Source organism: Protopterus annectens, chromosome 8.part0, assembly GCF_019279795.1.
Source record: "Protopterus annectens isolate FY-2018-M chromosome 8.part0, PAN1.0, whole genome shotgun sequence".
Lineage (NCBI taxonomy): Eukaryota > Metazoa > Chordata > Ceratodontiformes > Protopteridae > Protopterus > Protopterus annectens.
Genome location: NC_056741.1, coordinates 1,206,091,924 through 1,206,118,514, shown reverse-complemented (window position 1 = coordinate 1,206,118,514; position 26,591 = coordinate 1,206,091,924). Strand labels below are relative to the sequence as shown.

General features: G+C 40.0%; 1 protein-coding gene across 4 annotated transcripts in view; it reads right to left on the bottom strand.

Annotated features, from left to right (window-relative positions):
- Positions 1-26,591, bottom strand: part of LOC122809309 (guanylate-binding protein 1-like) — a 713,173-nt gene that overhangs the window by 311,841 nt on the left and 374,741 nt on the right. For all 4 annotated transcript variants that reach the window (XM_044080701.1, XM_044080704.1, XM_044080703.1 and 1 more), the window contains one exon: positions 785-853. In XM_044080701.1, the coding sequence (XP_043936636.1) occupies positions 785-853 (69 nt within the window). The remainder of the gene's footprint in view (positions 1-784; positions 854-26,591) is intronic.

Sequence of the window (26,591 nt, the reverse complement as noted above, 5' to 3'; positions counted from 1 at the left end):
CAAAACTGCTCAAGTCTGGGATCAGATGGACTCCCATGATCTCTGAAACAAGGAACAAGTGAAAATACTACTCCCCATATACTTTTTAAAGGAGAAGCAAGTTTTTCTGCACCTCTAAACTGCAAAGATCCTGTGGCTGCTTCAGACTTCCCTGTATGTAAAGTTCTTTGCTAATGGTAAAAAAATCTTCAGCATTCACACAGAGAATAAACTGACAAGTGTAAGTTATTTAAGGGAAAAATTTGCTCAGCTGCAAAATATTTCTTCCCAACAAAAATGTTTGCCAACTGTAGATCTATAAAGCTAGAGAAACATCTTCATCCACAAACAATGAACCAGATTTAAAGATCTTAAAGGGGTCCAAAAATACTGAATTTTGCCACTTTTAAATCAATAAAACCAGGTAAGTGTACCACCTTTAAATAAAAGAACGAAGCTAAAGAGAAAGGAAAAGTCGGTACCAGAACCAGAAGATCAGTATGAAGAATGTCGGGATCAGCTGTCAGTGCATGCCACAGACTCGGCACCTACACAATGTGGCTGACCAACTTTCCAAACTGTTTAAACTAGGTAGTGGACTATAAAACTAAAGAAAGCAGGAGGGCTGCATGAGATCTAACTACATACGTGATGAGTAAGCAGACTTTCTGACATCAGCTCTCTTCTTAAATATATTCCTACACAGTACAGCTGCAAGTTGGATGCCTAGACACACTGAAAAATGCATTCATCATTCATGATGTTAAATTTAATACACAGAACAGTAAAGAAATCAAACACTAACCTCATTCACTCTTATTCGTGTGGAAGATGGAATGTTCTGAGACTGCTTGACAGGAGTAACTCTTTCGAGCTGCACAAAAACACCACAAATGAGGCAACTGCTTTATATCTGCTTGAATGAACTATTTCCTCTGACCACAAATGACCTCTCAGTGGCATGACTTTGACCATACAGTACAGAAAGGAAATGTAATAATCAGTTAATTGTTAACTTACATGGCATACATCACTAGTGAAAAAACAAGACACATACATTTATACAGAATAAGAGGTGCAAGCACACATTCCCTAATGAGATGATATAAAACACTGAAATATCAAGTAACATACCTTAATATTCAAGTTTGTTCACTAGCTAGAGCTTCAGCAGTACTATCTCATCCATATCAAATACAAAAAAGTGACAGTTGTGAATGTTTTTTATCATACTCACAGACCAGTGATCAGAAACAAAAAAATTGGCATTTGTCAAAATGTAGTTTTTTTGAGTGTTATATAAGTTTTTGAAGTTTTTTAATGTTAATTATTTAAATACTGTTTTTATATACTACACCTTTTAACAGAAACTTGTCTTCATTTGTAAGTGGATCATATGACTAATTTGCAAACCTTTCTAACCTCATGTAAGGAGGTTGCACCCTCTTAGCTTCACTATTTATTATACTCGTTTCTAAGGTCACTTTTATATATGGGAAAAGGCAAGTACTTTTTTTATCTTTTATTAAAGTATTGTTAAACTCCCTCCAAGCTCTCCTCACCCTAGAGAATACAGACATCTGTGCAGTTGCCAAGACATGGTTTAATGTTTCAGACAGCACCCTGGCAATGCAAGGTTTCAGTGCCTTCCACACTTTTAGACCAGTAGGCGTACCTCCCAACTGTCCTGAATTACTTTTTTTTTACCGGTTTTTGGGTCCAAATAATGGGATGCCACGATTCCCAAGTGGCAACCCTTCATCTCCGAGGTTTTTTTCTTTTTTAAAATTTTCCACGCTTTAGCTCACATCATCTCATGCGTGATGACGTCAACTTGTCAGGGCTACCAGCCTATTGGAATCGTGCTTGCAGCTCACATATTTCCGGGTTTCCGGCTGGTTTAAATGCTTTGCGAACTGGAACGAACCAGCCGGAAAGGAAGGCTCTCTCGCTCAGCAAGGATTTATTTATTTAGAAGGGCTCAGGCTCAGCTGTTATTATTCGCTCGGCAAAGGATTTATTTGTATTTAGAAGGGGTCGGAGACCTTGGACTCAGCTGTTAGAATGAATGGATTTGCTCTGGTAAGCTGAATGAAACTGCTCGCTCTGAAATATTAATTATCCCCTCATAATCTTTGCATGTAAATATAATTATTAACATGCACATGGATCGATGTAAGCACAAAATTAGCACACTAGATCTAAAAAATATAAGAATCATCTTTTAGAAGACACTGCACTGCCATCTGTGATTGTGCAACAGAGAACTATTTTTAAATATGCATTCCTATGCAAAATATAAAAAAGAAACTCCCTTAATGAGATTATAATGAAAAACTATGTCCCAATGTATTACAGTAATAATTATCAGTGGGGATGCGGGTTCTGCAGCGTTTTTCTACTTTTGCTTGTCTTCACAAACGGTGTACATCTCACACCTCCACCAAAACGTATTTCTTCAGTATGCAGCAGAAGACAGGTTTCAGAAACCTCTGTTGCCGTGAGCAAGCCTGGTTTAGGCAAGGAGGCTCAATATGATATCGCTGTGGTAAGGCTCCATTCCATAGAATTAATCACTCTCGTTGATGAAAGCTCCATGCAAGTATTGCAACCAAGAGGCAAAGCTAATGCTAAACAGCCATGGACACTTCCCTAGAACTTTTTGCTGGGATTGGAATTGCATGATACAGCAATTCAAAGAAGCGAAAAAAGTATATGCTATCTTTTTAAGGGTCTGTGTGTGAAAATGCCCCCATTGCAATACACCTGGTGGCTAGTGTGTGTGTGTGTGTGTGTGTGTGTGTGTGTGTGTGTGTGTGTGTGTGTGTCTGTTGTTGCAATACACCTGGTGGCTACATGTACTCTGGTTCAAACCCTGTACCTTGGGTACAGGGGTAAAAAGAGCCTAAAGTCCCTAGCCACCACCACTTCTATATTTGTCCCTCATATTTTCATCTAATCTGAGACTGTTCCTCATAAAATCTGTGGTTTTCAGGATTTTTGTGGAAAATAATTGCAGGATTGAATTCATTTAAATAATGACAGGCATTTGAATTTCAGACTTCATATTCTTCAGAAAATAAATAGTAACACAAAGCCTTTTATTCTTGCAATTTTCTAAGTTTATAAGATGAGTATTTTAAATTTGTCCCTATTTTGGGGCTGTATTCCCCCATTATTGGCCTTGTCCAGGTTTTTTGTGATAGCTATGGTGAGAAGTGAGAAGAACTGAATTTGTATTCCCTCATTATTGCTTTTGTCCAGGTTTTTTGTGCAAAGAGTTTGAGAGTTATGGTGAGAAGTGAGAACTGAATTCACTAAATGATAGCCATTTAAGTTTCAGTCTTCCTATATTTCATGAAACTTCTGATTTGGCATGGTGGTATGTTGCTCTGATTGTAGTGTACAGGGTGCTGAGTTCAAGTTTTGCCAGTGAAACGCATGGTGGTAACATAGCATTTTATTCTAGCAACTTTCCAAAATTATACAAGCAATGTTTAAAAATGTGCCCCTGGTTTTTGGCCTTTTGTACCCCCCCCCCCCAAAAAAAAAAAAAAAACTGAAATTGAAAATAAGTGTGAGAAGTTGTGCAAGATGCCTATTGCTTACACTACTGTCATTCTATTTATAGTGTGGCTGCGGACACACTGGAAGTAGACTTTTATGATGGAAATGTTCTGAATTGGGCAGTTTTGTCATTATTAGTTCATGCATTTTGTTTCATTGCCTACAGCCTATTGGAAAAATGTTCAAACAATAAATGTAACATGCACTCCTACAAGTGTGCTGTATTATACACGGAATATAATTTAATACAGTCAGGACGGTGTATCAAAGAAAACATGTATGTTTCTTGTAGGGGCCAATGATTTGAAAACAGCCCAAAGGTAATCTTTATCCACCACTGACCAAATGCATTTTCTTTGAATGTTGTGTGGGTTTCAATGCTGTTTCAATGAATGTGAGTTTCAAGGGCAGAGATGTTTTAATGTCAAGTCTATTTTCGTTGCGAGACAGTGTTGTTTTGTTTAGCAGATGTCTATTGGTGACATTTGTGCAAAATGTAAAAATAAAATCCAAGTAATCATTGTTATTAGTAAAGCAGTATGCACACATTAGTGTTTATGGTAAATGGGTGAAATCGCCAGGTAATGGGACATTGGAATGGCTGCAGGGCGACTCCGGTGCCATATTTTGGTTGTCTGTTCTTCAGTTTGCATTCGAAAGTTGGTATCTCACAATACCATTGAAGTGGGCGAGGTTACATAATTATGCATGCAAATTTTATGTTAATCAGCGTACAGATTTGTACCTATTTTTCATGGGACTTGTTCAGATTTTTGATGTTTCCAGGTTGAGAGGTATGCGTAGGTGCAGAGACAGGAACAAAGGTAGGTTGGTTAAACAGGATGATGAGCTGGACTTTCTCCATATGCAGGTCACCACAGATAAAATCCCGTATTGTATTCTAGCAAGCTATAGGTCATCCTCTACGCCCCATGAAACTTACAGTGCATACTTAAATCCATTGGAGACACTCACCACCCAAACTAACACTTTACTTATGGAGGATTTTGGGAATCCTACACAGTCCCATATCTGCAGCCACAGAGGTTCCTGGACTTCATAAATACAAGCACCCTTAACCAGTTAGTGCATACACTCATTAGAGATTCCAATATATACTAAGCCTCATTCACACAAATATGGAAGAATGCTGCACCACCCCCAAGGTCACATTCTCCCTAGTAAGGTCTAACCATAAAGCTATCGCCTTCAAAATCTAAAACAATTCAGTAACCCCAGTAATTCCAGTAACAGTTAGGAACTATTCCAATTCAAACTACCTTTTCTTAAGTGATTGTTAAAAGTCAAAGCTTATGCAGAACTGCTCACAGAAACTATGTATAATCATGTCAATGGCTGCAGAGAGGCTGCTGTACCTACCAGAAGTAAGCCCAAAATGAACACAAAAAAAAAAAAAACACTGTTGGCATCCCAGACTAGGTTATACAACAAAAGGAAAAAAAATCATGGCTTAGTATCAAATACAGCTCATTACTAGGTGCCGATTTAAATGATACAACATATTCTACATTCCACTCTCAATGTAAAGACAAAGATTCCTTTATTCACTCTTTGATAGTTGCATACAATTCTTATTCTAAAGCTGTCAAGGATATAGTTACTAGGAAATGGAATATTTTAATGGAGGATGAGGACATTTTTAAAGTTTTGGGGGAACCCCAAATTTTGTTTACAAAACAGGTAAAAATTTAAAAAATATTTTTGAACATCAAATAAATATTAATGCGGCTAGAACAATTAAGGATACCTATAGATGTGGTGCCTTTAGTCAGTGTGTGTATGTTCTACAGCAAGAATGTGTCACTTTTGTTAATTTCCCCCACCTTAACAGTTCCCTTGCGGATAGAAATTGTGCCTCAAAGGGGTTTATATATATACTGCACTACGTTCTGGCTTTTCATGTTTCTATGTTGGTAAAACTGAAAGACAGTTTCATAAAATAATCTATGAACATAATTATGCCATTTGTAAGTGTAATTTAAACAACTCTCTTTATAAACATGCGCCTTTTCCATGTTCTTGTCTGGATTATTAGAGGTTGTTCCATATAACAACTGAAGGGTGGGGTGTCTTGGGAAACAAGGATAGCATACAGAGAATTAATGTGGCAATTGAGATTATATGCTTCAGTCTACCCTGGGCCAAACAAATGGGTGTCAATTGTCCCTGCTCTAAAACTTACAGCTGCTAAATTATAAATTGCATTTATATGCTGGAGTGATTTTCACTTAGCATACCAGTATTTCATATTTGAGTGTTGTTTGTGTAATTTTTTGTTTGTGAAGTTTTTTAATGTTAATTTGAACACGGTTTTTATATACTACACCTTTTAACAGAAATTTGTCTTCATTTGTAATTGGATCACACGGCTGATTTGTGAGCTTATTTAAATCCAGTTTTAGGTGTTCTATACAGTTCTGATGAAGCACCAATGTTTAGGAATGAAATAGCTTAAATGTTTCCTTCTACTGTGCTAGGATTTACATGGCTGGTGATCAAATAGTCTTACTTTTACGGACTTCTTTCATTTTACATTAATTTGATAACTAGTGGTCTATACTGTCGCTACACTTTGATAACTAATGGTCTATATTGTTAAGACAGTTTCTTAACTAGTTGTCTATACTGTTGTGACACATTGATAACTAGTGTTCTATACTGTCATGACACGATGTGGGCCCTTTGGTGTTCTTAGAATACTTTCTGCTACTTTATGAATACAATATTCTGCAAGGTTGTTGACATTCATTTGCATCCAAAGTACCACTCTCTCTTTATTTCTTGACCTTCCCCCGATTCATCATAATCCCTTTCCAGTTTGAATTATAACTTCTGCTTGTGTTATGCATTTTAGCCTTAGCTGTGTAGCTATGAAATATCACTTCAATTCAGGTAATCCTAAAATACCTTACTCTTTTGGATCAATTTATCCCACTTAACTCTTCCCCTTCCAAATAAATTCCTCCAACTTCTTACTAATTATTATCCGCAATGTCTCCCCTGTCCTGGATGTAGTAAGTCCTTGAAGGCTGTCAGGGCATTTTGAACAGCTAACATCTCTTTTTGATTTATATGCAGATGCATTTGTTTTGGGGTCCATATGCCCTGAATGCATCTTCTCACCAGGTGGGCCCCCCATGCATAATCTGATGCATCTGTTGTTAAGGTTTGGCTGGCAGGGGGTAGAGTGAAATCCCATCCCATGTTCTGGTTACATGCCTTTGCCCACCACAGAAACTCCTGTTGTAGGCAGGGAATGAGAGGAATCATTGCTTCCAGACTGTGACAATGTTGACTCCATAAACTTTTTAGGTACCATTGTAGTTTCCTCATATGCAGTCTTGCATATGGAATTAGTAGGATGCAGGATGCCATGAACCCCAAAGCCTGCAGAGTTTGTCTTGCAGATAACTGGGTTTTTGTTGCCATCAGTCTGAAGTAAGTAGTCAGTTGCCTTTGTTTGTCTGGCATGAGGAAAGCCATCTGGGCAGTTGTATTTAAGCTTGCACCTAGGAATGTTATCTTTTGAGATGGTACCAGTTGTCATTTATTTTCGTTTATTGTGTACCCTAGGCATGTTAGAAGCCTTTTCACAAATGCCTGGTGCTGAAAAAGAATGTCCTTGTTCTCTGCTTGAATGAGACAGTCATCCAAGTAAGGATAAATCTCTATACTTTTTTGTCTGCAAAATGCAATTTCTGGTGCCAGGCACTTTGTAAAGACCCTGGGCGCAGTAGATAAGCCAAAGGGCAGTGCAGAGACTAGGTAATGCATAGAGCCAGCCTTGAAACGGAGGTATCTTCTGCACGTTTCCCTTACTGGGATATGCAGGTATGCCTCTTTTAGATCTAATGTCACCAGCCAAGCGTTCTTGCCCAGTATGGGCAGAAGCTGCTGTAAAGTTAGCATTTTGAATTTTGGAATGTCCAGGTATGTGTTCAAATTGTTAAGTCCAGTATTGGGTGTCAGGCGTTGTCTTTTCTGGGTACCAAGAACAGTCGAGTAAAAACCTTGTCCTTTTTCCTGTTCTGGTACTGGCTGAATAGCCCTCATATCCATGAGGGATGTAACCTGTTTCTGTGCCTCTGCCCACTGATTTTTTGGCAGATCCGGCCAACCATTTTCCATTGGCAGAGTATGGAAGTGGAATCTGTATCCTTGAGATACTATGTTTAGCACCCACTTGTCCTGGGTTATTAACTGCCAATTTTGAGCAAAATGTGCTAACTTTTCCCCTAAGAGTGCTGTCAAAAGGTTAAGTTGCTTGGTGATGGCAGAGACTGTTTTCTGTAGGTTGCGCTTTATCTCCTCTAGATTTGGAGGTAGAAGCCCCCCATTGCTTTGACCTGTAAGAATCTTGTGACTGGTATCTGGAACCTTTAGGGCATCTGGATTTGCCCCTTTGAGCTCTGTCGGACACAGGAACGGACCAATTTTTTGTAGGCCAGTGTCTACTGAATCTTGGTGGCTGCACTTTTAAGAAGTCTTTTACAGTTTGCATAGACTTTGATTTGTCTTCCATTTTCTTTAAAACCTCTTCTGCCTTAATACCAAACAGAGTTTCATACTGTAAAGGTGCATCCAGTAATTTAGCTTTAACATGATCAGGCAAATTTTGCTCTTTTAGCCAGGCATGCCTCCTAATCACAGATCCAGTAACTGCGGCCCCGCAGGAGGTAAGGAATCAAAACCACATTGCAAAGTATGCTTTCCAACTTGTTCTGCAGTATGCAATAATTCCTGCAATTCTTTATTTTCTGCACATTCAGAAATCAACATAATTTTCTGTTTCAGCAATCCCATAACATGTTGTTGATACTTGAGCATATGAAACTGGCAGTTTAAGGCCCTTATTGCCAAGGTTGCAAATGTATAAATTTTCTTTCCCCATCTATCCAGTGCACTTGAATCTCTGTCAGAAGGGGTATGATTTTTTTGCTGTTGAGGCCTTAACCCCCTTTGGACCCTGTGAAATAGTCTGGAGTCAAGCTTGACTTCGAAAACACATCATCCACAATATCTAGAACAGGAGGTTTGGCTAAAGGCCTATGGTGAGGGAGAAGAAGGAAACCCCTGAGCCTCTTTTTTGATTCTAAGAATTCTTGACTCTCCCAGTGAAAATGCTCCCTCAAAGTATGCAAGGTTTCTCCAAATGAATAATCCTCAAGAGGTGATGCAGATGGGGTAGATTCCTCTGCATCAGAATCCTCACAGAGAGGTATAGATAATTCCTGATCAGAAGAGGAATCAGAAGAAATAGAAACCTGATCTGAAGATTCATAATCAGTGTCTTGCCTAGGCCTCTTATCAGGAAGGGGTTGGGAACCCCTGATCAAGGTAATTAGGTCTTCAGCCATTTTGATCATCTGTTTTTTGGGCATAGAGGCCTGTGCACGTGGCTCATGCGGCAGTTTTTTAGCTTTAGAAGTTGCTTTTGTCTTTGATTTTGAAGCTGGCATTGGTTTTATATAAAAATGTTGAGGCCTGAATACACCCTCAGAAGCCGGTGCCTGCTCAGTGGCTCCGGACCCATCCGAGAGAGAGAGACATCTGTGGGTACAATACTTTGAGAATCTCGCGGCGTGCTGGACTCCACATGGACCTCGGGAGGAGCCTGCGACTCAAAATTAGCGGGTAACATGGGCTGCGAAAGCACCTCACTGAGTACCGGCGAACCGGCTTAGGAGAAGCTTTGTCGTCGGTTTTGGACCTCGACGGCCTGTGTCTGTCTTTTTCTTTGCATTTTTTGTGTATTACAACAACAGCAACAGATAAAGCAATGAATATCTGGATGTATCATGTCATTAACTGGAATATGTACATGTGGCGTTCAATTTTTATAAGTTTTGATTGATTCTACATGATTATTTTTATGTGATAAATAATTTTTAGTAGTAAATTGATTTTATTATATGCGTTACAGTAATTGATTTTGTATAATCTCTATATAACTGAGTGTATTTATTTCTTATATGTACTTCATAGTTATTTGTAGAAACCAAGTGTTTTTATAATTTGTTATGACACCTTTAAGAAGAATGGGTGGAACATTTATTCAATTAGGAATGTTCAGAATGCCTTATATAAGAGCACACTAAGAAGTTCGGATCTATTGTAAGGTCTGATGAAGTGGATGTGATGTCCATGAAAGCGCTAACCTAATAAATTACCTGGATTTTATTTGAATTCCATTTTGGATTTTTTCTTTGGACTTGCTTTTATGCTGACCTCCTACATTTAGTGTATGAACCCTGGAAGTTTTTGTGCTGATAACTGTTTTTCTTCTTTCTGAGGTAATTTAATCCAAGCTCACTCATTTATTTTGCGTGTAAATCTAAAAGTTAACTTACTTTGATTAAACAGAATATTTCAATGTCGTGAAGAACTGATTCCATGAACAAAACATATCTGCCTAACTGAGTATTTTCAAATAACATCTTGGCCCTGCAAAATTTGTTCTGTCAGATGGGATTACATTTCTGGGAGAGCAGCAGCAATCTGGTATCTGATCACTACAGCAGTAACCACCACACTGAAGCTACTGAGATCCAGAGTGATACAAAACATATAACCTACACTGAGGTTTTATGATATCAGAACTGATTATTTTACAAAGGGGAGTATATAGCATTCCCCCTACATGGAGGGTTTGAAGATCAAAGCTAACAATGGAAAAGGTACTAATGCAGTTTCATACAGCTAGCCTATCTTTGATAAACACATCTAAACAGCTCAAAAGAAACTGCTCAAGGCTAGAAAATACGAAACCACAGACTAGCATAACTTCCACTTTATTCAACGCTTTCGTAAAAAACTTCTTCAGAACCAAAAGAAATGTTACATCAAACATCCATTTAAATACTGCACACAATTAAAATCAATTAATCAATTGCATAGTGTAAAATCGTAATTAAAGAGCGCTTTACAAAAAACAAACTCTTCATTCATCATTATGCACTATAGAATGTGCATAATTGAATACATTACAATAACAAACATTATAAAACATATGCTTCACGATCTTTTAAGAAACATTTAATATTGATGGCTTCATTTAACCCAGGAAAATGATCTGCCTGTAATTTAATTTGCCATCTGGTTTCTCTTTGAGCCAAAAAATTCCTGTAATCACCCCCCTGTAATCAGGTTCACAGTGTTCCAGGATAGAAAACAAAATTTTTTTAAAACCAATACATTCAACACTATGTCTATAAAATATTTGGTTTTTGTCCTTTTTTCTAATATTATACATATGCTCCTTCATTCTAACATTTAATTTTCTAGTAGTCATACCAACATAAAATGATGAGCATTTGTCACACACTGCAATATAAACAACTCCTTTTGTTTTACAACAGAAATTACCAGGGACCCCTATAGTGTTAGGTATGTGAGGAAGTTGAATATAAGGACCTTCTAAAATAAACCTACAAACAGAACAATCATGACATTTGTCGCTAGTCTGTGGTTTCGTACTTTCCAGCCTTGAGCAGTTTCTTTTGATTTATTTTTTGTCCAGCTGCTTTGTCGACTTTTGATTTTTGTTGGTACATCTAAACAGCTGTCAAATAAGCCAGTTATATTTCAGCTGTCTGTTTCCTCAGTTACTGGGCTCTAACCAAGATGGTGTTTTGGGCTGCCAGGGACCTGAGGTCACACTATTCTCCTTCACAAAGAGATGAACAGAATGCAGTACTAAATACAAAATGACCACTGAGTATTGCAGTAAGATGTGCAAGTAACTGCTAATGAGCCAAGTGATAGGAAAAGTTTACTAACGTTGATTTCCATTTATCCTTGGACTTCCAATGGGAAATACAATGAACTTTAGTCTCTCTCTCTCTTCCCTAAACTTGTCTAAATGGCATGAAATTGAGAGGCTGGTGGAAAACAACGCATAAACCTTCTTTCCTGCCCAAAGGAGAATGCTTTCATTGCATGATCCTCTCTGTTCTGCTAAAGAAAAGAAATCCTGGTGAAGCTTGTGTTTCTGCTGCTGAACACACACTGGAGTTGGGAAATCCAATACCTAAAAGACCTGGATGCAAGAATCTCTTAACTGTAAACTTCAAGATAAAGCTGAACTTTTAATTCAAGGAGTCTGCTACCATGTTTCTTTCTCCTAGAAAGTAAAACGCCAAAAGAAATTTACCATATGCCCCCGGTAAGACTTGCATCAATTGACTCCAGAGGAGTTGTTAGTGCATTCCTCCTAAAATGATTCATGCTTTGACTCTCCTCTCTAGAGAATGTAAACAAAGCAGCACTGCTCTCAGCTCTTTGTAAAATTAACATGAAGTATCTACAGAGTAAAATTCTGCAATCATCACTTCTCCTTTAAGGCCAAGACAAGAAATTCTGGTCCCTCCCCCAGTGGGCTGAATTAACATAAGAGAAAGAATCCAATACCTCCCTGATGAAAGTGATGTTATGCACTGAAAGAAGAGCTGATTTCTACTGTCTTATACGAGTCATAAGTGAATACAACCAGTATGAGTCCTAAGAAATACCCACTACCAGAGTTTCCTCTGAAATAGCTCCCAGGGGGACATCTACATAAGAGAACACTAGAAGACCTTTCCCCTGCAGTATCTCTACCACCATGGTCAACATCGCAGTGAAGACTCTACGAACAGACCAAAGAACACCTATATGGAAAGCAGCACTAAACTAAGAAGAACTACAGAAACCTCCCAGGCAGATCCCCAGAGCTGATGTGCCAAAAAGTATGCATCATCATATGGCAACAAAAAGACTTCCTACAGCAGAAGGGGAACAAATGCTGGAAAAGTCACCATCCAGAATGTGGTGTACTGGATATTTTGGTCAAAACTGCTCAAGTCTGGGATCAGATGGACTCCCATGATCTCTGAAACAAGGAAAATACTACCCCCCCCATATACTTTCTAAAGGAGAAGCAATTTTTTCTGCACCTCTAAACTGCAAAGATCCTGTGGCTGCTTCAGACTTCCATGAAGTCCATGCTGACTAGGACTGCAGCACTTTAATGAGGAGGACTCAAGAGTTTGAAGGGGGGGGGTTGAATCAAACCCATAGCCTTCGATACTTGCAATCAGAAATGCAAAGCCTTAAGGTGTTGCGCTACTTGTATAATTCAAAAAAGTATGCAGATACAAATACAGTAATAGCATGAAATATTCATATTGCTACCTTTGAGCTAAGGAACTTAGCAGAGAAGCTCTAGTACTGGAGAAAACCAATAGTGTGGCAGACTACGGCTACAATGACCATTCATCATCACCACCACCCTTGTTTCTAATTTTCTACATGGGGTCAATGTGTCGTGTCAACTGTCACCATCTCTCTTTATCTCCATTCAATGCCACCCTCTTACCTTCTCTGACACTCATGCCTGGCTGTCATAGGTTTTCTCTCACACAAGCCATCCACCTCTTTGCTGGACACCCTTGTTTCATCTTGCTTTCTTCTCGTCTGCCCCAAATCTTCTTCTCCAGATCATCTTCTGCTTTTCTGCACATGCTCAAACTACACCAGCTCAATAGATCGTTAACATGTAAACCTGTACTGTATGAAGCAGGTGTGCTCACCTCAGTGCTGCTTAAGGTACTTTAACCTCCTCCTGTGCTCTCTGACATAGCTTCGGTGACTATAGAAAGAAAAACAGGAGTGTGCAAGATATGTAAATGGCACACAGTAGCAGCTTGTATGGAGAGGTAAGACAAGGGTCATGTACGGTACATTTAAGGTGCTGCAGCTTGACCCTCATCCTCCCAGTGGCCAAGGAGTTCAGGATGGCATTGTCACATGTTGCTGTAGTGGATGCAACATTGTTCACTTGTGTGTGGGATGCTCATTGCACATGTGACAGATCATTTCAGGCCTCCATCTTGTACTGGGGGTCTTCCCCCAGTATTTGGTGGCTGTAGTCAATGTGGAAGAACTAGAGGAATGCTTTCAACTTCTCCACAGACTACCTCTGTGCTCTACAAGGTGCACTCCCTTTACATGGTTTAACTTCTCCAAGTCATCTGAGTTTCTAACATCATAACAGGAATGGACCCCATTTCCAAGTCAGGGTACAAGTATAGTTCATAAAATTAGTACTGTTGTGGTTTTGATGTTAGCCTGCAGTGCTCTTCTCAGTACCCGCAATGTGCTTAGAATTGCCTGTTTCTGTAATCCATTTGGGGTTACATGTACTGATAGCATATTTAACTTTAGTGTTGAATATTGCACCTCTTACAGCCTGCACACACCCTTGCATTCCAGAGCATTTTTTGAAAAATCAACTTAAAGCATAAGATAATCAAAGCTCTTCTACGACAGAACATCCTAGATTAACAACCTTACTGTCATTTTATTAATAAATTCTTGCCCTTTATAATTCAGCCTGTCATAAGCAGGAAAGTCATTTAGTTAAAAAGACAGACACAAGAAAATTCTGGATGCTATACAGAGCTAAGGGTGTTAAATGGAAGTATACAAAAATGGAGCTACAGGTTTGAACGAGTTAAGTATAACTGGATTTTTTTATTAGACTTGCTGTTCCTCTTACTACTGGAACTGACTGGTTATCTTTCTTCCACATTGCTCTTACTTCTGCTTGAAAATTCTGGTATTTTATAACTGTGTATCTATGTATGCAAGACACTGCAATCACTAGGTACAGCAGTTTCAATGATTAATGCCACTTCTGTCTTTTTTTCATGGACAGCTATATCTGAATTTCTCACATCTATTTTTTCAACTGTTGGCAATGGGTGATCCCATGTGCATACCTCTCAACCTGGAAACATCAAAAATCTGGACAAAGGCCCATGAAAAATAGGTACAAATCTGTACGCTGATTAACATATAATTTGCATACATAATTGTGTAACTCCACCCACTCCAGTGGAATTGTGGGATACCAACTTTCAAATGCAAACTGAACAGACAACCAAGGTTGGCAAATGGATAACAGGTTCAAATTTAGTAGGTATCTCAGCGAAAGAGGTTATTCTCAGGACTGCAGCATCCACCCCGTTTAATTGTAAAACACAGTACAATATCAGAAATCCCACAGTCTTCTGCATCAAAAGCAAGCATTCTATGGTCTACCTGTTGTGCTACTAACAACAAACAAACAGACTACTTGGCATAAGCAGCACTAAATGTCTCTCTCCTGAAGAACTATGCAGCACAAGAAATCTGTAAAAAGCCAAAATTTATTGGGAGGAGGGCAATGACCCAAAACAAGGAGCACAATTTAAACATTGTTTGTATGATCTTAGAAAAGTTTCTAGAGTACAAAACATTTTATCATGCCTTTCAAGAAAGATAGGAAGACTGAAACTTAAATGGATATCATTATTTAGTGAATTCAGGTCTCTCATCTCACTGATTTACCAGAAAGCCACACATTTTAAGAGGAACAGTCCCTTACCTTCAATAAAAAGGCGCACACTCCTACCTTCAATAAGAAAGCACACACACACACACACACACACACACACACACACACACACACACACACACACCTACCTTCAGTAAGAAAGCACACACCTCTACCTTCATTTAGAAAGTACAAATACTCCCACTTTCCATAAGAAAGCACACTTAAAGAAGAGCAATTAAGAACAAGCACACTTAAATGCAGACTGCTGTTTCAATAGGAAAAGCAAATTAAGAACACACACACAATCGTCCCTACCTTCAGTAAGAAAGCACAAACACCCCCACCTTCAATAATGCACATCCCCTCATACTTTCAGTAAGAAAGCACAATTAAAGAAAGAAAAGCAAATTAAGAACAAGCACACTTAAATGCAAATGCAGACTGCCGTTTCAATAAGAAAAGCAAATTAAGAACTAAGTACTCACCCCCCCCCCCATACCTTCAGGGTAAAAAGAATGTGGAGCCGACATATTGGTACAAATGAGTGAGGCACAGTTGCAGGGAATAGAAATGCCAGGTAAAACAATAAAATGTAGAATCGTTGCTTAGAAATGCTTACACAGATGTTATCATGCTCTTCAATAAGAAAGCACAGTAGCACACTTAAAGAAAGAAAAGCAAAAACAACACCAGGAACAGTGAATGCCAACTAAATAATGTAAAAAACAAAGTCCATCACTGTAAAACCACCGCAGCTCACTTCTAAACAAACGAATCACTTGGACCAATTAAAAAAAAAAATTCAGTGTTTAATAATAAAATCTCCAGGTTTAGCACTTTCATCTACAACTTCTTCTGAAGTGTTGTAGATGAAAGCACTAAACCTGAAGATTTTATTATTAAAAAATGAAATTTTTTAAGTCAGTCCAAGTGATTTGTTTGTTTAGAAGTGAGCTGTGATCATGGTTTTACAGTGAAAGAAAGAAAAGCAAGTTAAGAATAAGTACACAAATGCAAATGCATACTGCCGTTTCAAAGTTTCAATAAGAAAAGCAAATTAAGAACTAATTACTTGCAGTCACAGAACAATGTTGGCATTTCCGTTTCACAAGCCAGTCTTCTGCTCCATTTTACGCTCTTACACACCTTACAAGTGCAATCTTTACAAAATTATACAACCGGGTAACTGGTTTCTTAATTCTTATCTGCCGTTGCAAAACCAGAAAGCTACCTTAAGCTGCTCAACCCACTTAGGCGCGCATTTTGGATTTCAAACAAGCGTTTTATTGCTCAGTCACTGTCAGTCACAAACGTATCTACGTATGTCAGTCAGCTGCTGACCTGTGTCTATGCTGAGACGAGCACAATTTGGGCAATAATTGATCATTTGATTGCTAGCTGGAACATAGCAGACATACAATAAATTACTCCTTACTGTCTAAGCATAAAATTATGCATTCTGATGTGCCTCTAATCTGAAATGACTGACCGTAGAAATGAATCGTCAGTAGAATGCCATGAAATTTAAGACTGCTGCAAAAATATGTTGCTGGATAACATGTGTAATGTGTCTGAGCTGACTGTTCAGTGTTTACTTCACTTACTTCAAGTTCACTCACAATCACAACAGAACAGTCACACATCACAAAACTTGCACAACTTAGAATCATTCATTCACAACACTTCAGCTCAGCTCAACTCGAGTGTCGATGTCGAGTCGGCAGTCAGCAGAGCCTCAGCTGAGTCCCGCGCATGGAGTTCAACTCAACTCTCTTTCTTCTCATTCTCAGCTGAGCTGAGCTGAGCTGAGTCCGGCACTTAGAGTCAGACATTCTTCTCTAACTAAGTTTTCTAGACTCTAACTTCTCTAAGTGTGTGCGACGTCCGTGAGAGAGACTGGGTCCATGACTGAAATGTGTGCGAGCAAGGTGACCAGTAGTAGCATTCAGCACACTGATGAACTTGTTGTTGGCGACATGATAATGGGGAAGTTACGGAGAGTTCAGTCAGTTCTCTTTATCTTCTTGACTTGGGGTTGGGGAGGAGTGGGGGGAGTCGGGGACTCACTCGAGGACTGGGCCGGGGTGTCGACTACTAGTGACTAATAGTGACAAAGTGAGACAGTCAGTGACTGGCATGGGCGGGCACTCATATAAATAAATTATACATTTTGTGTTGTGATTTGTGAGGGTTGTGATTGTAGTAAAAGCAAGAGACTTGTCACTTGAATGATAGGATAACCGCTAGGCGCTAGCCTAGCATGCATGCAATGCATAGCATAGCATTAACGTCCACAGTACAGCAGCCCTACTTCCTTAATCCTCAGTCCTCTACTCTGAAACCCGACAGGCTGGCAGCCTGCTCACGTGACTGACGTCACCGCGCACCCCCCCCCCCGCGCGATGACATCAGACTAAAAACAAACGGAAAATAAAGAAATAAAAGAAAAAAGCCTGGAAAGTCGGAAATTAAGGGTGCCACTCGGGAATCATGGCACCCCTTTATTTTGACCCCAAAACTCGGTAAAAACCGAGGAATTCGGGATGGTTGGGAGGTATGCCCATGTGATGTAAATGTCATTCCCTATAATTTTTTGTGGTTCATGTTTTCAATGCTTCTCAAGTCCTTCTGTATCACAGTATTTGTGCAATCCCCAATTCAACAGTAATGTCAGACTACTGTGCCTTTCAGTATACAAGCCTGCTGCTGTGAGTGAATTGCACTCAGCAACAAAATATGTGACTGTTTCCAGTTCTTTTTTACAGAACTTAACATTTATCTTTTCTTTTCAGTGGACTATGTAAGTCAAAGGGCACCTAGTCCACTATCCTGGGCTGCCATTATTAGAGTTTCATCTTTTGGTCTCAGTTCACCTCTCATTAACCATTCCATAATCAAATCTTGGTAAATAAGAGGTTGTTCCAGGAGATCTCTGTACTTGTCATTGTACTTATGGGATTTCCAATTTAATTTCCTTCTCACTCCATCCTTTTCTTTACATTCTCTTGTTTTTTAGCACATTCAGTTACTGTCTGATTTTTATCTATTTCTGGTTTGATTACCATTCCCACGTGATATCAAAATGCTTCTATTAAACTAAGCAAAGATAAAACTTCTCCTCCTCATGTTTTAAAACTTTCACTATGCGTGGACCTGATGAGGTCAGAATATATGTCTGCAGTCCACAACTGCAGATCTATACATGTAATCATTTTCAAAGAAGCCAGTATCAACTTCAGAATGAGAAATATATAATCTTGGTATGCACTGATTTTTACATATTTGATAAGCATGAAACTTTTTCTTGTTTTCTTGTCTAATTGATCCAATACTTTTATGGGCCTGACAATCATCCCAAAAACTGTAAGCTAGAACAGGAAGAGCAAATTGATTTACAACTTGAACTATTATTCCTAGAAGTTAAATAAATTTTTGACATTAATATTTAGTCTTTTGAAGCATTCCATCTTCTTCTTCCTTCGGCTGCTCCTGTTAGGGGTCACCACAGTGGATCATCTGTTTCCATTTCTTACTGTCCTCTGCATTTTGCAATGTCACACCAGCCACCTGCATGCCCTCTCTCATCACATCCATAAACCTTATCTTGGGCCTTCCTCTTTTCCTGTTACCTGGCAGCTTCATCCGTAGCATCTTTTTCCCAATATACTCTGCATCCCTCCTCAGCACATGTCCAAACTAATGTAATCTTGCCTCTCTGGCTTTGTCTCCAAACCTTCAAACCTGGGCTGACCCTCTAATATACTTATTCCTAATCCTGTCCACCCTCGTCACACCTAGGGCAAATCTTAACATCTTTAACTCTGCCACATCCAGCTCTGACTCCTGCCTTTTTGTCAATGCCACTGTCTCCAACCCATATTACATAGCTGGTCTCACTACCCTCTTGCAGACCTTTCTTTCACTCTTACTGGTACCCGTCTGTCACAGATCACTCCTGACACTCTTCTCCACCCACTCCATCCTGCTGTACTCTCTTCTTCACTTCTCTTCCACACTCACCATTACTCTGAACTTTTGATCCCAAGTATTTAAACTCGTCCACCTTCACCACCTCTACTCCCTGCATCCTCTCCATTCCTCTATCCTTCCTCTCATTCACACACATATATTCTGTCTTAGTCCTGCTGACCTTCATTCCTCTTCTCTCTAGAGCATATCTCCACCTCTCCAGGGTCTTCTCCGCCTGTTCCCTACTCTCACTACAGATCACAATGTCATCTGCAAACATCATAGTCCACGGGGACTCCTGTCTGATGTCGTCTGTAAACATTCCATACTGAACTTTATTCTCATTTGCACATGTTTTATTGCCAATTCTTCATCTGTTCCCAAATATTTATACGCTTCCTCCCTCAAGTTCCTTTATATCACACTTCTGTTCCAGGTTGATATTTTTTGGTGCTGCAGCTTTCCTATTTTAAATTCTACTTTTGCATATTTTTCAAGAGCAAATGGCATCATCTTCCTGAGTCTGGCCTAACTTTCTGTTAAGAATGTTTTCATGTCCTGTGGAATCTGCAGTGCCTTTTCTTTCACTCCCTTCTCCTTTTGAAGGCATGTCTAGAGAAATAAATGATAGCACATAGCCATGCCCATACTCAGGTGTGCCAACTAGCATACAACACAGGAAACCTCTGCTGTGAGACCAGTGGTAGGACAGCCAAATATATGTACTACATTATAATGTTTGACCATTGCACCGTATGTTGTGAAACATGTCTCTGTTCATATGCTATGAATAAACCATGCATGACAGAGACTCCATTTCCATTTGGCCAGATGTGAAATGACATAAACCCAAAGAAGCCACGCACTGAGCCACATATGAACATTACTGCCACAGGTGCCTAAGTGTATGCATGATGCTGTGTAGACTTCAGCACAAAACTTGGTCAGGTGCCTAAGTGTATGCATGATGCTGTGTAGACTTCAGCACAAAACTTGGTCAGTCAGCATGATGCAGAAATTGAGCGATTCAGAAACAGTAATTACTAGAACCCTCATTTGTATAATCACTGAATCCAGGCACTCAAATTTGCATGACATAAGTGTTGGGGAATGCAGTAAAGAATCTGCACAAGGAAAGAAGTGACAGAGGACTTTCCCCAGACTCAGCAATTATACACTCAAAAGTCTGACAAAAGCCTCATGTGCAAAGTCATGGAAAGACTTATCATGGAACTAATCAGTCAGCACATAGGGGAGTTCCAAATACTGGATCCATCTCAGTCTAGATTTATCAAATGCAGGTCATGCTTATTCAACAAGGTTACCAAAGCAATGGAGGAAGGCAAAACAGTAGAAACAACATACCCAGACCTGGCCAATTATCCACTCAGAACTGGGAATAAACACCTGTGTCATCTGCTGAATTATCAACTATTTCAAAGATAAGACACAGGAAATCAAAATAGGGGAAGTTGCTTCCACAAAGGGAAACAGTGGAGTCCTCCAGGGTGCTGTGCTGGGCCCTCTCCTGTTTGGCGTCTAGTCTTTTGAAGTAAAAGCCAACACCAAAGGGCTCTGGCTGACCACGTTTGCAGATAACTATAAGCTAGGAGTAGTCACTGAATCCCTAAATGGCTTAGCCACCCTGCAGGTAGGTTTGTCTCAAATAAGTAACTGGTGCCAAAATCATGGACTGAAACTAAATGTCAAAAATTGCATTATTGTATTTTGTACGTAGTCATCGACCCAGGGAACTGCCACACTGACAATACATCCCTAAGAGTTTACTCTCTTGTTCAGGATTTGAAAACATATGTAAAAAGTGACCTAACTTTTGACCATGAGATAGGTAAGGCCAATCTCTAACCAAATGGGATAGGTTCATTTGAGCACAAAAAGGGAAACTGGTTAGGTTTAAAATGGCCTGCAAAGGAAGCTAGCCTAGTACTTACCTATGGACCTTCAGCAGTAACGGCTAAACCTGCAACAGGTGAATCTTGTACAGATTGCTTAGAGGTGCTGGTTCTTAGCTTCTACCAAGTGCTACTTTTTCAGCTTTACTTTTTTAAATTATGAGTACTGTTAGCTGTTGTGTTAGTTAACTAAACAATGAACTAGCTTTGATATTACTATTATTATTACTATTACTATTAATATTGTGGGTTACTGGATGGGTAGACTGAGGGGGTACTACATGGTTAAGGCAACTGCTGTGCCAAAGGATTGTTAAGCCTAATGGGAAACACATCCATCAGAAAATATTCAGAACACAAGTGAACACATTCATGCTGGCCTTGTACTAGCACTTTGTATAAAACTATTTGCCTGTTATACAGATTATACATATACCACATGAAGTCTTATCATCCTGAGAAGTGGGAAGGTTAAGGCTGTCACAGTATGGGGGACATTTGCTCAAAAGTGCGTGCCTGATATTAGATACATGATCATAATAGACAAATATGACTGTCAGACACACCAACAGCATGGTATATGGGCAAGGGGGACGAGTGTATAAGGAGTTTTATGGATCACCCAGGAACACCATGCTAATACCACTGTTTTCCATGCCTGCAACTCAATGCCTAAGAAGGATAGTAAATAAAAAAAATAAACACACTAGTGACTCGGTTGAAAACGGTTTTCATAACAAAAAATTCTCTGAGACACAGAACTTTGTGCTATTCCAGTCTTTCCATTTCCATGGCTAACAGTTTTCCGGGCAGGACACTGCCAACCAGGCCTACAGGGAACATGTCTACATCTTGTGGTAGACAGTAAAACTGTTGGTGGCCAGGTGCCTAGATCTTGTGGAAGACATTAATACTGTTGGTGGCCAGGACCATACTTATGACATGGTCCTTTGCAGGGCCACTGACATTACACATTCTGCAGAAAAAAACAGCTGTTTGCTTGGCATGGGAAGGTAAGTCAATGGGTGGTGGGCTATCAATCAAGCGACAGTGCAGTGATAAACATTGGCTCAGAGCTTCATTCTACACCAACAGTACCCACCAGAGATGTCCAGGGATGCAAAGCTCTTCCTCTGTAACAGTAGCTATACTTTCTCTTGATCTATTACTCACTGGCAAACTTATTAAAGGTGATTTGGGTTATACAGGAATACCAGAGATTCTACCTGCATAGCCATCTGTACTAAACAGAGAATTTAACTGCTTGGTTTTCAAACACTTCTCTTCTTAAATATGACTTTGATGTATGGTGCTGGCACTAGGTCATATCGGCAGAGAACACTGTGTTTTGCTGTGTTCATAGGTGGTGCTCTGCCTGATATGACCACTGCGGAAATGCCACTACTCAGTACTGGTGGATCTCTAACCTCTGATGATGATAATAACAGGGAAGATCTGGCATGATCAGGGAGTACAGTGAGTGTGTATGAGACAGAGAATATGACCACTGGATACCCACAAAGACCACAGACACAGTCTCTATGACTGAGGATACCAAGAAGATACACATCACACAGGAAGGAGAGGTTACTGGGGACACTAGCAGTCAGGGAAGTGTGGTACTCCCCACTGGACAAGTGACAGGATCTGCTCATATCTCCTTTGGGCAGGGGGATACACGTACACAGGGAGGGGGGTGGTTACTGGTGCTCACTAGAGTCAAGGTTACTTCGCTCCCCCTGAAGTTGTTGTGTCAATGGCTGCAATGTGAAGGGTAATCACAGAGGCACAGGGTAGTACCACCACAGCTATGGTGAAATTAGTAAGGCTAATACAGGGTGCCCAAGACAACTCCCAGGACTGCATGCCCCACATGTGATTGCTTTGACAGACTAAATCACATATGTGAACATGCTGTGTCCTCACAAGCTGCCATCCATGAAGCCATTCCATTACTTCCTCCATGGATAGTAGCCTTTGTGACTATGGATGGCAGAGATCACAATCACATTGCACTAGTGTTTCCACAGCTGCATCTGTTGTGGAGGTAGCTTTGGCTAGGACAGGAAGTTCCTTGGGTCATGGTAATTGTGGCAGCAGGACATCTGGTAATGGATGTTGTTCATGTTCATGCAGCATGGCGACATCTAGCCAGGGGCATAGTATGGCCAGTGCATCTCCTGGTAGAGACAGCATTAATGGGCATGTGTGTGCATGAGATGCACACCCCTTTACCATGCATGCCCTGGACCTGTCCAGTAGATGGAGAAGCAGTGCTGCTGCCACTGCTGTGGCTGTGTCCCAGCAGCCACCCACAGCTGCACCATCACAGCCTGCCAGTACATCATGCATTCAGACATAAAAGAGTGATAGTGGCCCTTCACAAAGCCTTTTATATTAATGACCCCCACCCCCACATGCAATGCCCTTTCACACAAGTGCAGTTTTACTTTTAACTGTCCTCATCACTCAAGGCATTTCCCTGTGCAAGACATCCACAGGGGTGCTCCTTCCCTCACCTGTGCAAAATGATAGTCATGCCCTGCCCTTTGTATATTGTTACTTTGACTGCCTAGGTTTAATGCACATGGTTGCCAGCATATGCATAGGTAAGCATTACCTGATGCTGGTTTTGAATGCATCACTTTAATTGTGGTGTATCTGTTTCACTATGGGCGTAAGCTTCGTGCAAACCACTGCCACTTTGCCAGTGCCATGGTACACCATGAAAGGACTACTCACAGACTGCAATCTCAGAGCAAGCATACAGTAAAATGCAATCCTGAAAAACATCATTCCAGCATGTAGCATATCCATCCCCTGTGTCTGTCTCCCCCACCAACTCCGTATCTGGTTCAGCCTTCATTGCCTGGTGTGGTGGGGAGTACTAATCTTGCAACTACTCTACCCCACTGTAACTGCCTCCTAAGTACGATACTGTGTAACACTGCATATACTGAAAACATTTTTGCGCACATGTCAGGATCATACTGCAGGGCACCACTGGATGAATACAGACAGCAAAAGTGTGCCTTTAGCAGCTCAAACACATGCTTTACAATGCCCTTTATTTGCGATTTGAGAGTAGCTGTACCTCTGGTCTGCTTTGATTTCTGATAGGTGTCATCAGCCAAGGTTCTTGGGCATATCTGGCATAGCCAATAAAATGCCCTGGTGAAGTCACTCTTGGCAAACCATTGGTATAGGTCACAGGTGTGTCATGACAACTATCTTGATGGCCTACTGACACACTGTAGATGATATCCTGTGCATTACAGACCCCCTGACAGTTGATGGAATGGCACCTTCTGTGGTGCACATACCTAAATTCCATTTCCCCATGTGGGGTCTTTATTTCCATGTGGGTGCAATCTATGATACACGCAATATTGTAGAATTCCTGGATGGTGTTCCCTCTCTCCTCTGTGGTATATGGAAACCACATACAGTCTTCCATATGCTGAAAAATGTCTCAGAGAAACTGATGGCATATTCTCGAGGCAGATGCCTATGATACCACCACAGTGTCCATGGTGGGTCACTGAAAGGTCCCTGCAGCTAGTATACATAAAGTCACACATTTAGTATTCACTGGGATAGGTACTGCACGACTCCTATGGGCTGCATATGAGGACAACACATGCCCACAGTGTCTTCGATGGTATCTCTATCCACATGATACCTGTCCACAGTAATGGTGTGGTACAGTACATAATATGTTAAGTGAGGTCAGATGACATGGTGTTTCTGAAGGCCATGGCTTGTAGCAGCAATAAGAGCTTCTTGCAGATGCGCATTAACTGATGTTGTGGCAACACCTAACACTTGTTTTGCAATTCCTCTGCAAGAGAACAGAGATTTGGTTGTGTTCATTAACACAAGCAGCTTCAAGGCATGGTATTTATATGTTTAAGAATCACTCCATCATCATGATTTGCCTTATTAGCATACATTGCCCTCCTCATTTTAATATTGTTGTTTGTTACCATCTTGCAATGCGGTCATTAGCATATACTGAAGCTGGCAGTGCTACCCTGTATTCACCACTAGCAAGTATGTGCACCTGTGAAATGCAGACACACCCGGGGTGTGGCAAAACTGCTTACCACAGTGCAGCTAAATTCTCTGAATCCCAGCTAAGACTTCCCTTATTCAAACTAAAATAAATGTTTTTTTATTGAGGGGGGGGGTGGCCTCCCCTTCAACCCTCCATATGTAGGGAGCAATGATGATGCTATCTTCACTCCAAGGTCTCTATAACATGGAGAGAGGTCAGCCTAAAAGTGATAAAAAATACAATATTTCTGTGAAACACTGCAATCTTGGAGCAAGAAGCATACTGTGAAGTACCACACTAAAAACCATTATTCCATCACGTAGCAAGCAAACACAAATAAGAAAGTTAAACATCAAGCTAACAACTGGAGCAAATCCACCTTGAGCACCTGAAAGGAAAAGGAAACCTTTTACATCGTTATTTGTAAGTACAATACACAGGAACCCCAACATAAAATCATGCTCTTGGGTTGGGCAATAATTATCCACAAGTACTGGAGTTATCCCATATGGGTAAGCCTAAGTGACCTAGAAGAACCACATGTGGGCAAATCCTAAACAAATCCACACTCCAGTTAAAATAGGTTTTGTTGTATTTATTTTGTATAGGAATACTTGCAACCCCAACCTTTTATTTACTTATTTTTTATTTTATTCATAATATTTTTATTTCATTTACTCCATTTGGGATTTGTTGAAGATCTTTCTTTACTTTTTTGTTATAGATTTGCTTTTCGTTTATTCAATTTACTTTAATACATATTTTTAAACTTACTAGCATGGATGTTTCAAACTGTGCATCTCATTTGTCTTTAAATTGCTGAAGTATGATTCATTTTTAGTAATGGTGTCTTTGCAAGTATGCCACTTTCTCCACTGGAAACACAGAGGACTGTCATCATTTTAAACATTGTGCAGACATGTAGCCATTTAAAGACTATTCTCACTTCCAGCTTCAGTCCCTGTTCCGTTCTATAACTTGTTATACTTTCAAGGTGGATGACGAAATACATTTCTTGAAAAAATGTTCAGCCTCTTCCTACATTCTTTTTAGAAGTGTAACATCCTTTTCTTAAATGTTTCTATTATTTTCAAACAGTTGGTAGGTGCGTACATGAATGAGTGTGCCTTCTGTGAAGGTTGGGCATTGGGCTGGCACCTCGGCACTGTAAAACTCCACTGCCAATCATTAGCGGACTGGAGTTCTGCTGTGGTAACCCCTAACCAGGAAAAGCCGAAAAGACATTGCTTTGCTTTTGTTAATGATTTACAGTGATTTTACCAGTGTAGATAGATGACTGTTCCACCCACATCCTGTTTCAGCCTTTGCTCCAGCCTCTAATCTCGATGTCTTCTATATGAACATAAAGTCTGAGTGAAATAAGATTACTTCCACAATTTCTTTCTACAGTACATGCTTTGCAAACAACATTTTTACTTCCTTTCCACTGACCCAGGCAGCTTAGGGGAAGCAACAGCTACAATTACTTGTACATCAGGTTTAATGGCACAGACTAGACTGTGTCACACTCAGCACTGACCTGATGACATCATTTACTAGTTGCGGGTCATTCTCTGAATGACATTTTAAGGCTAGACTGCCTACCTCATGTCTCTCATTTCTTGGTGATACACACAAACTCAGTTTTATTACAATAATTCCTCTTTGCTCGTCTCAAAAGATGACAAACAGAAACCTTTATTTAGGGGTAAAGCAGAACATCATT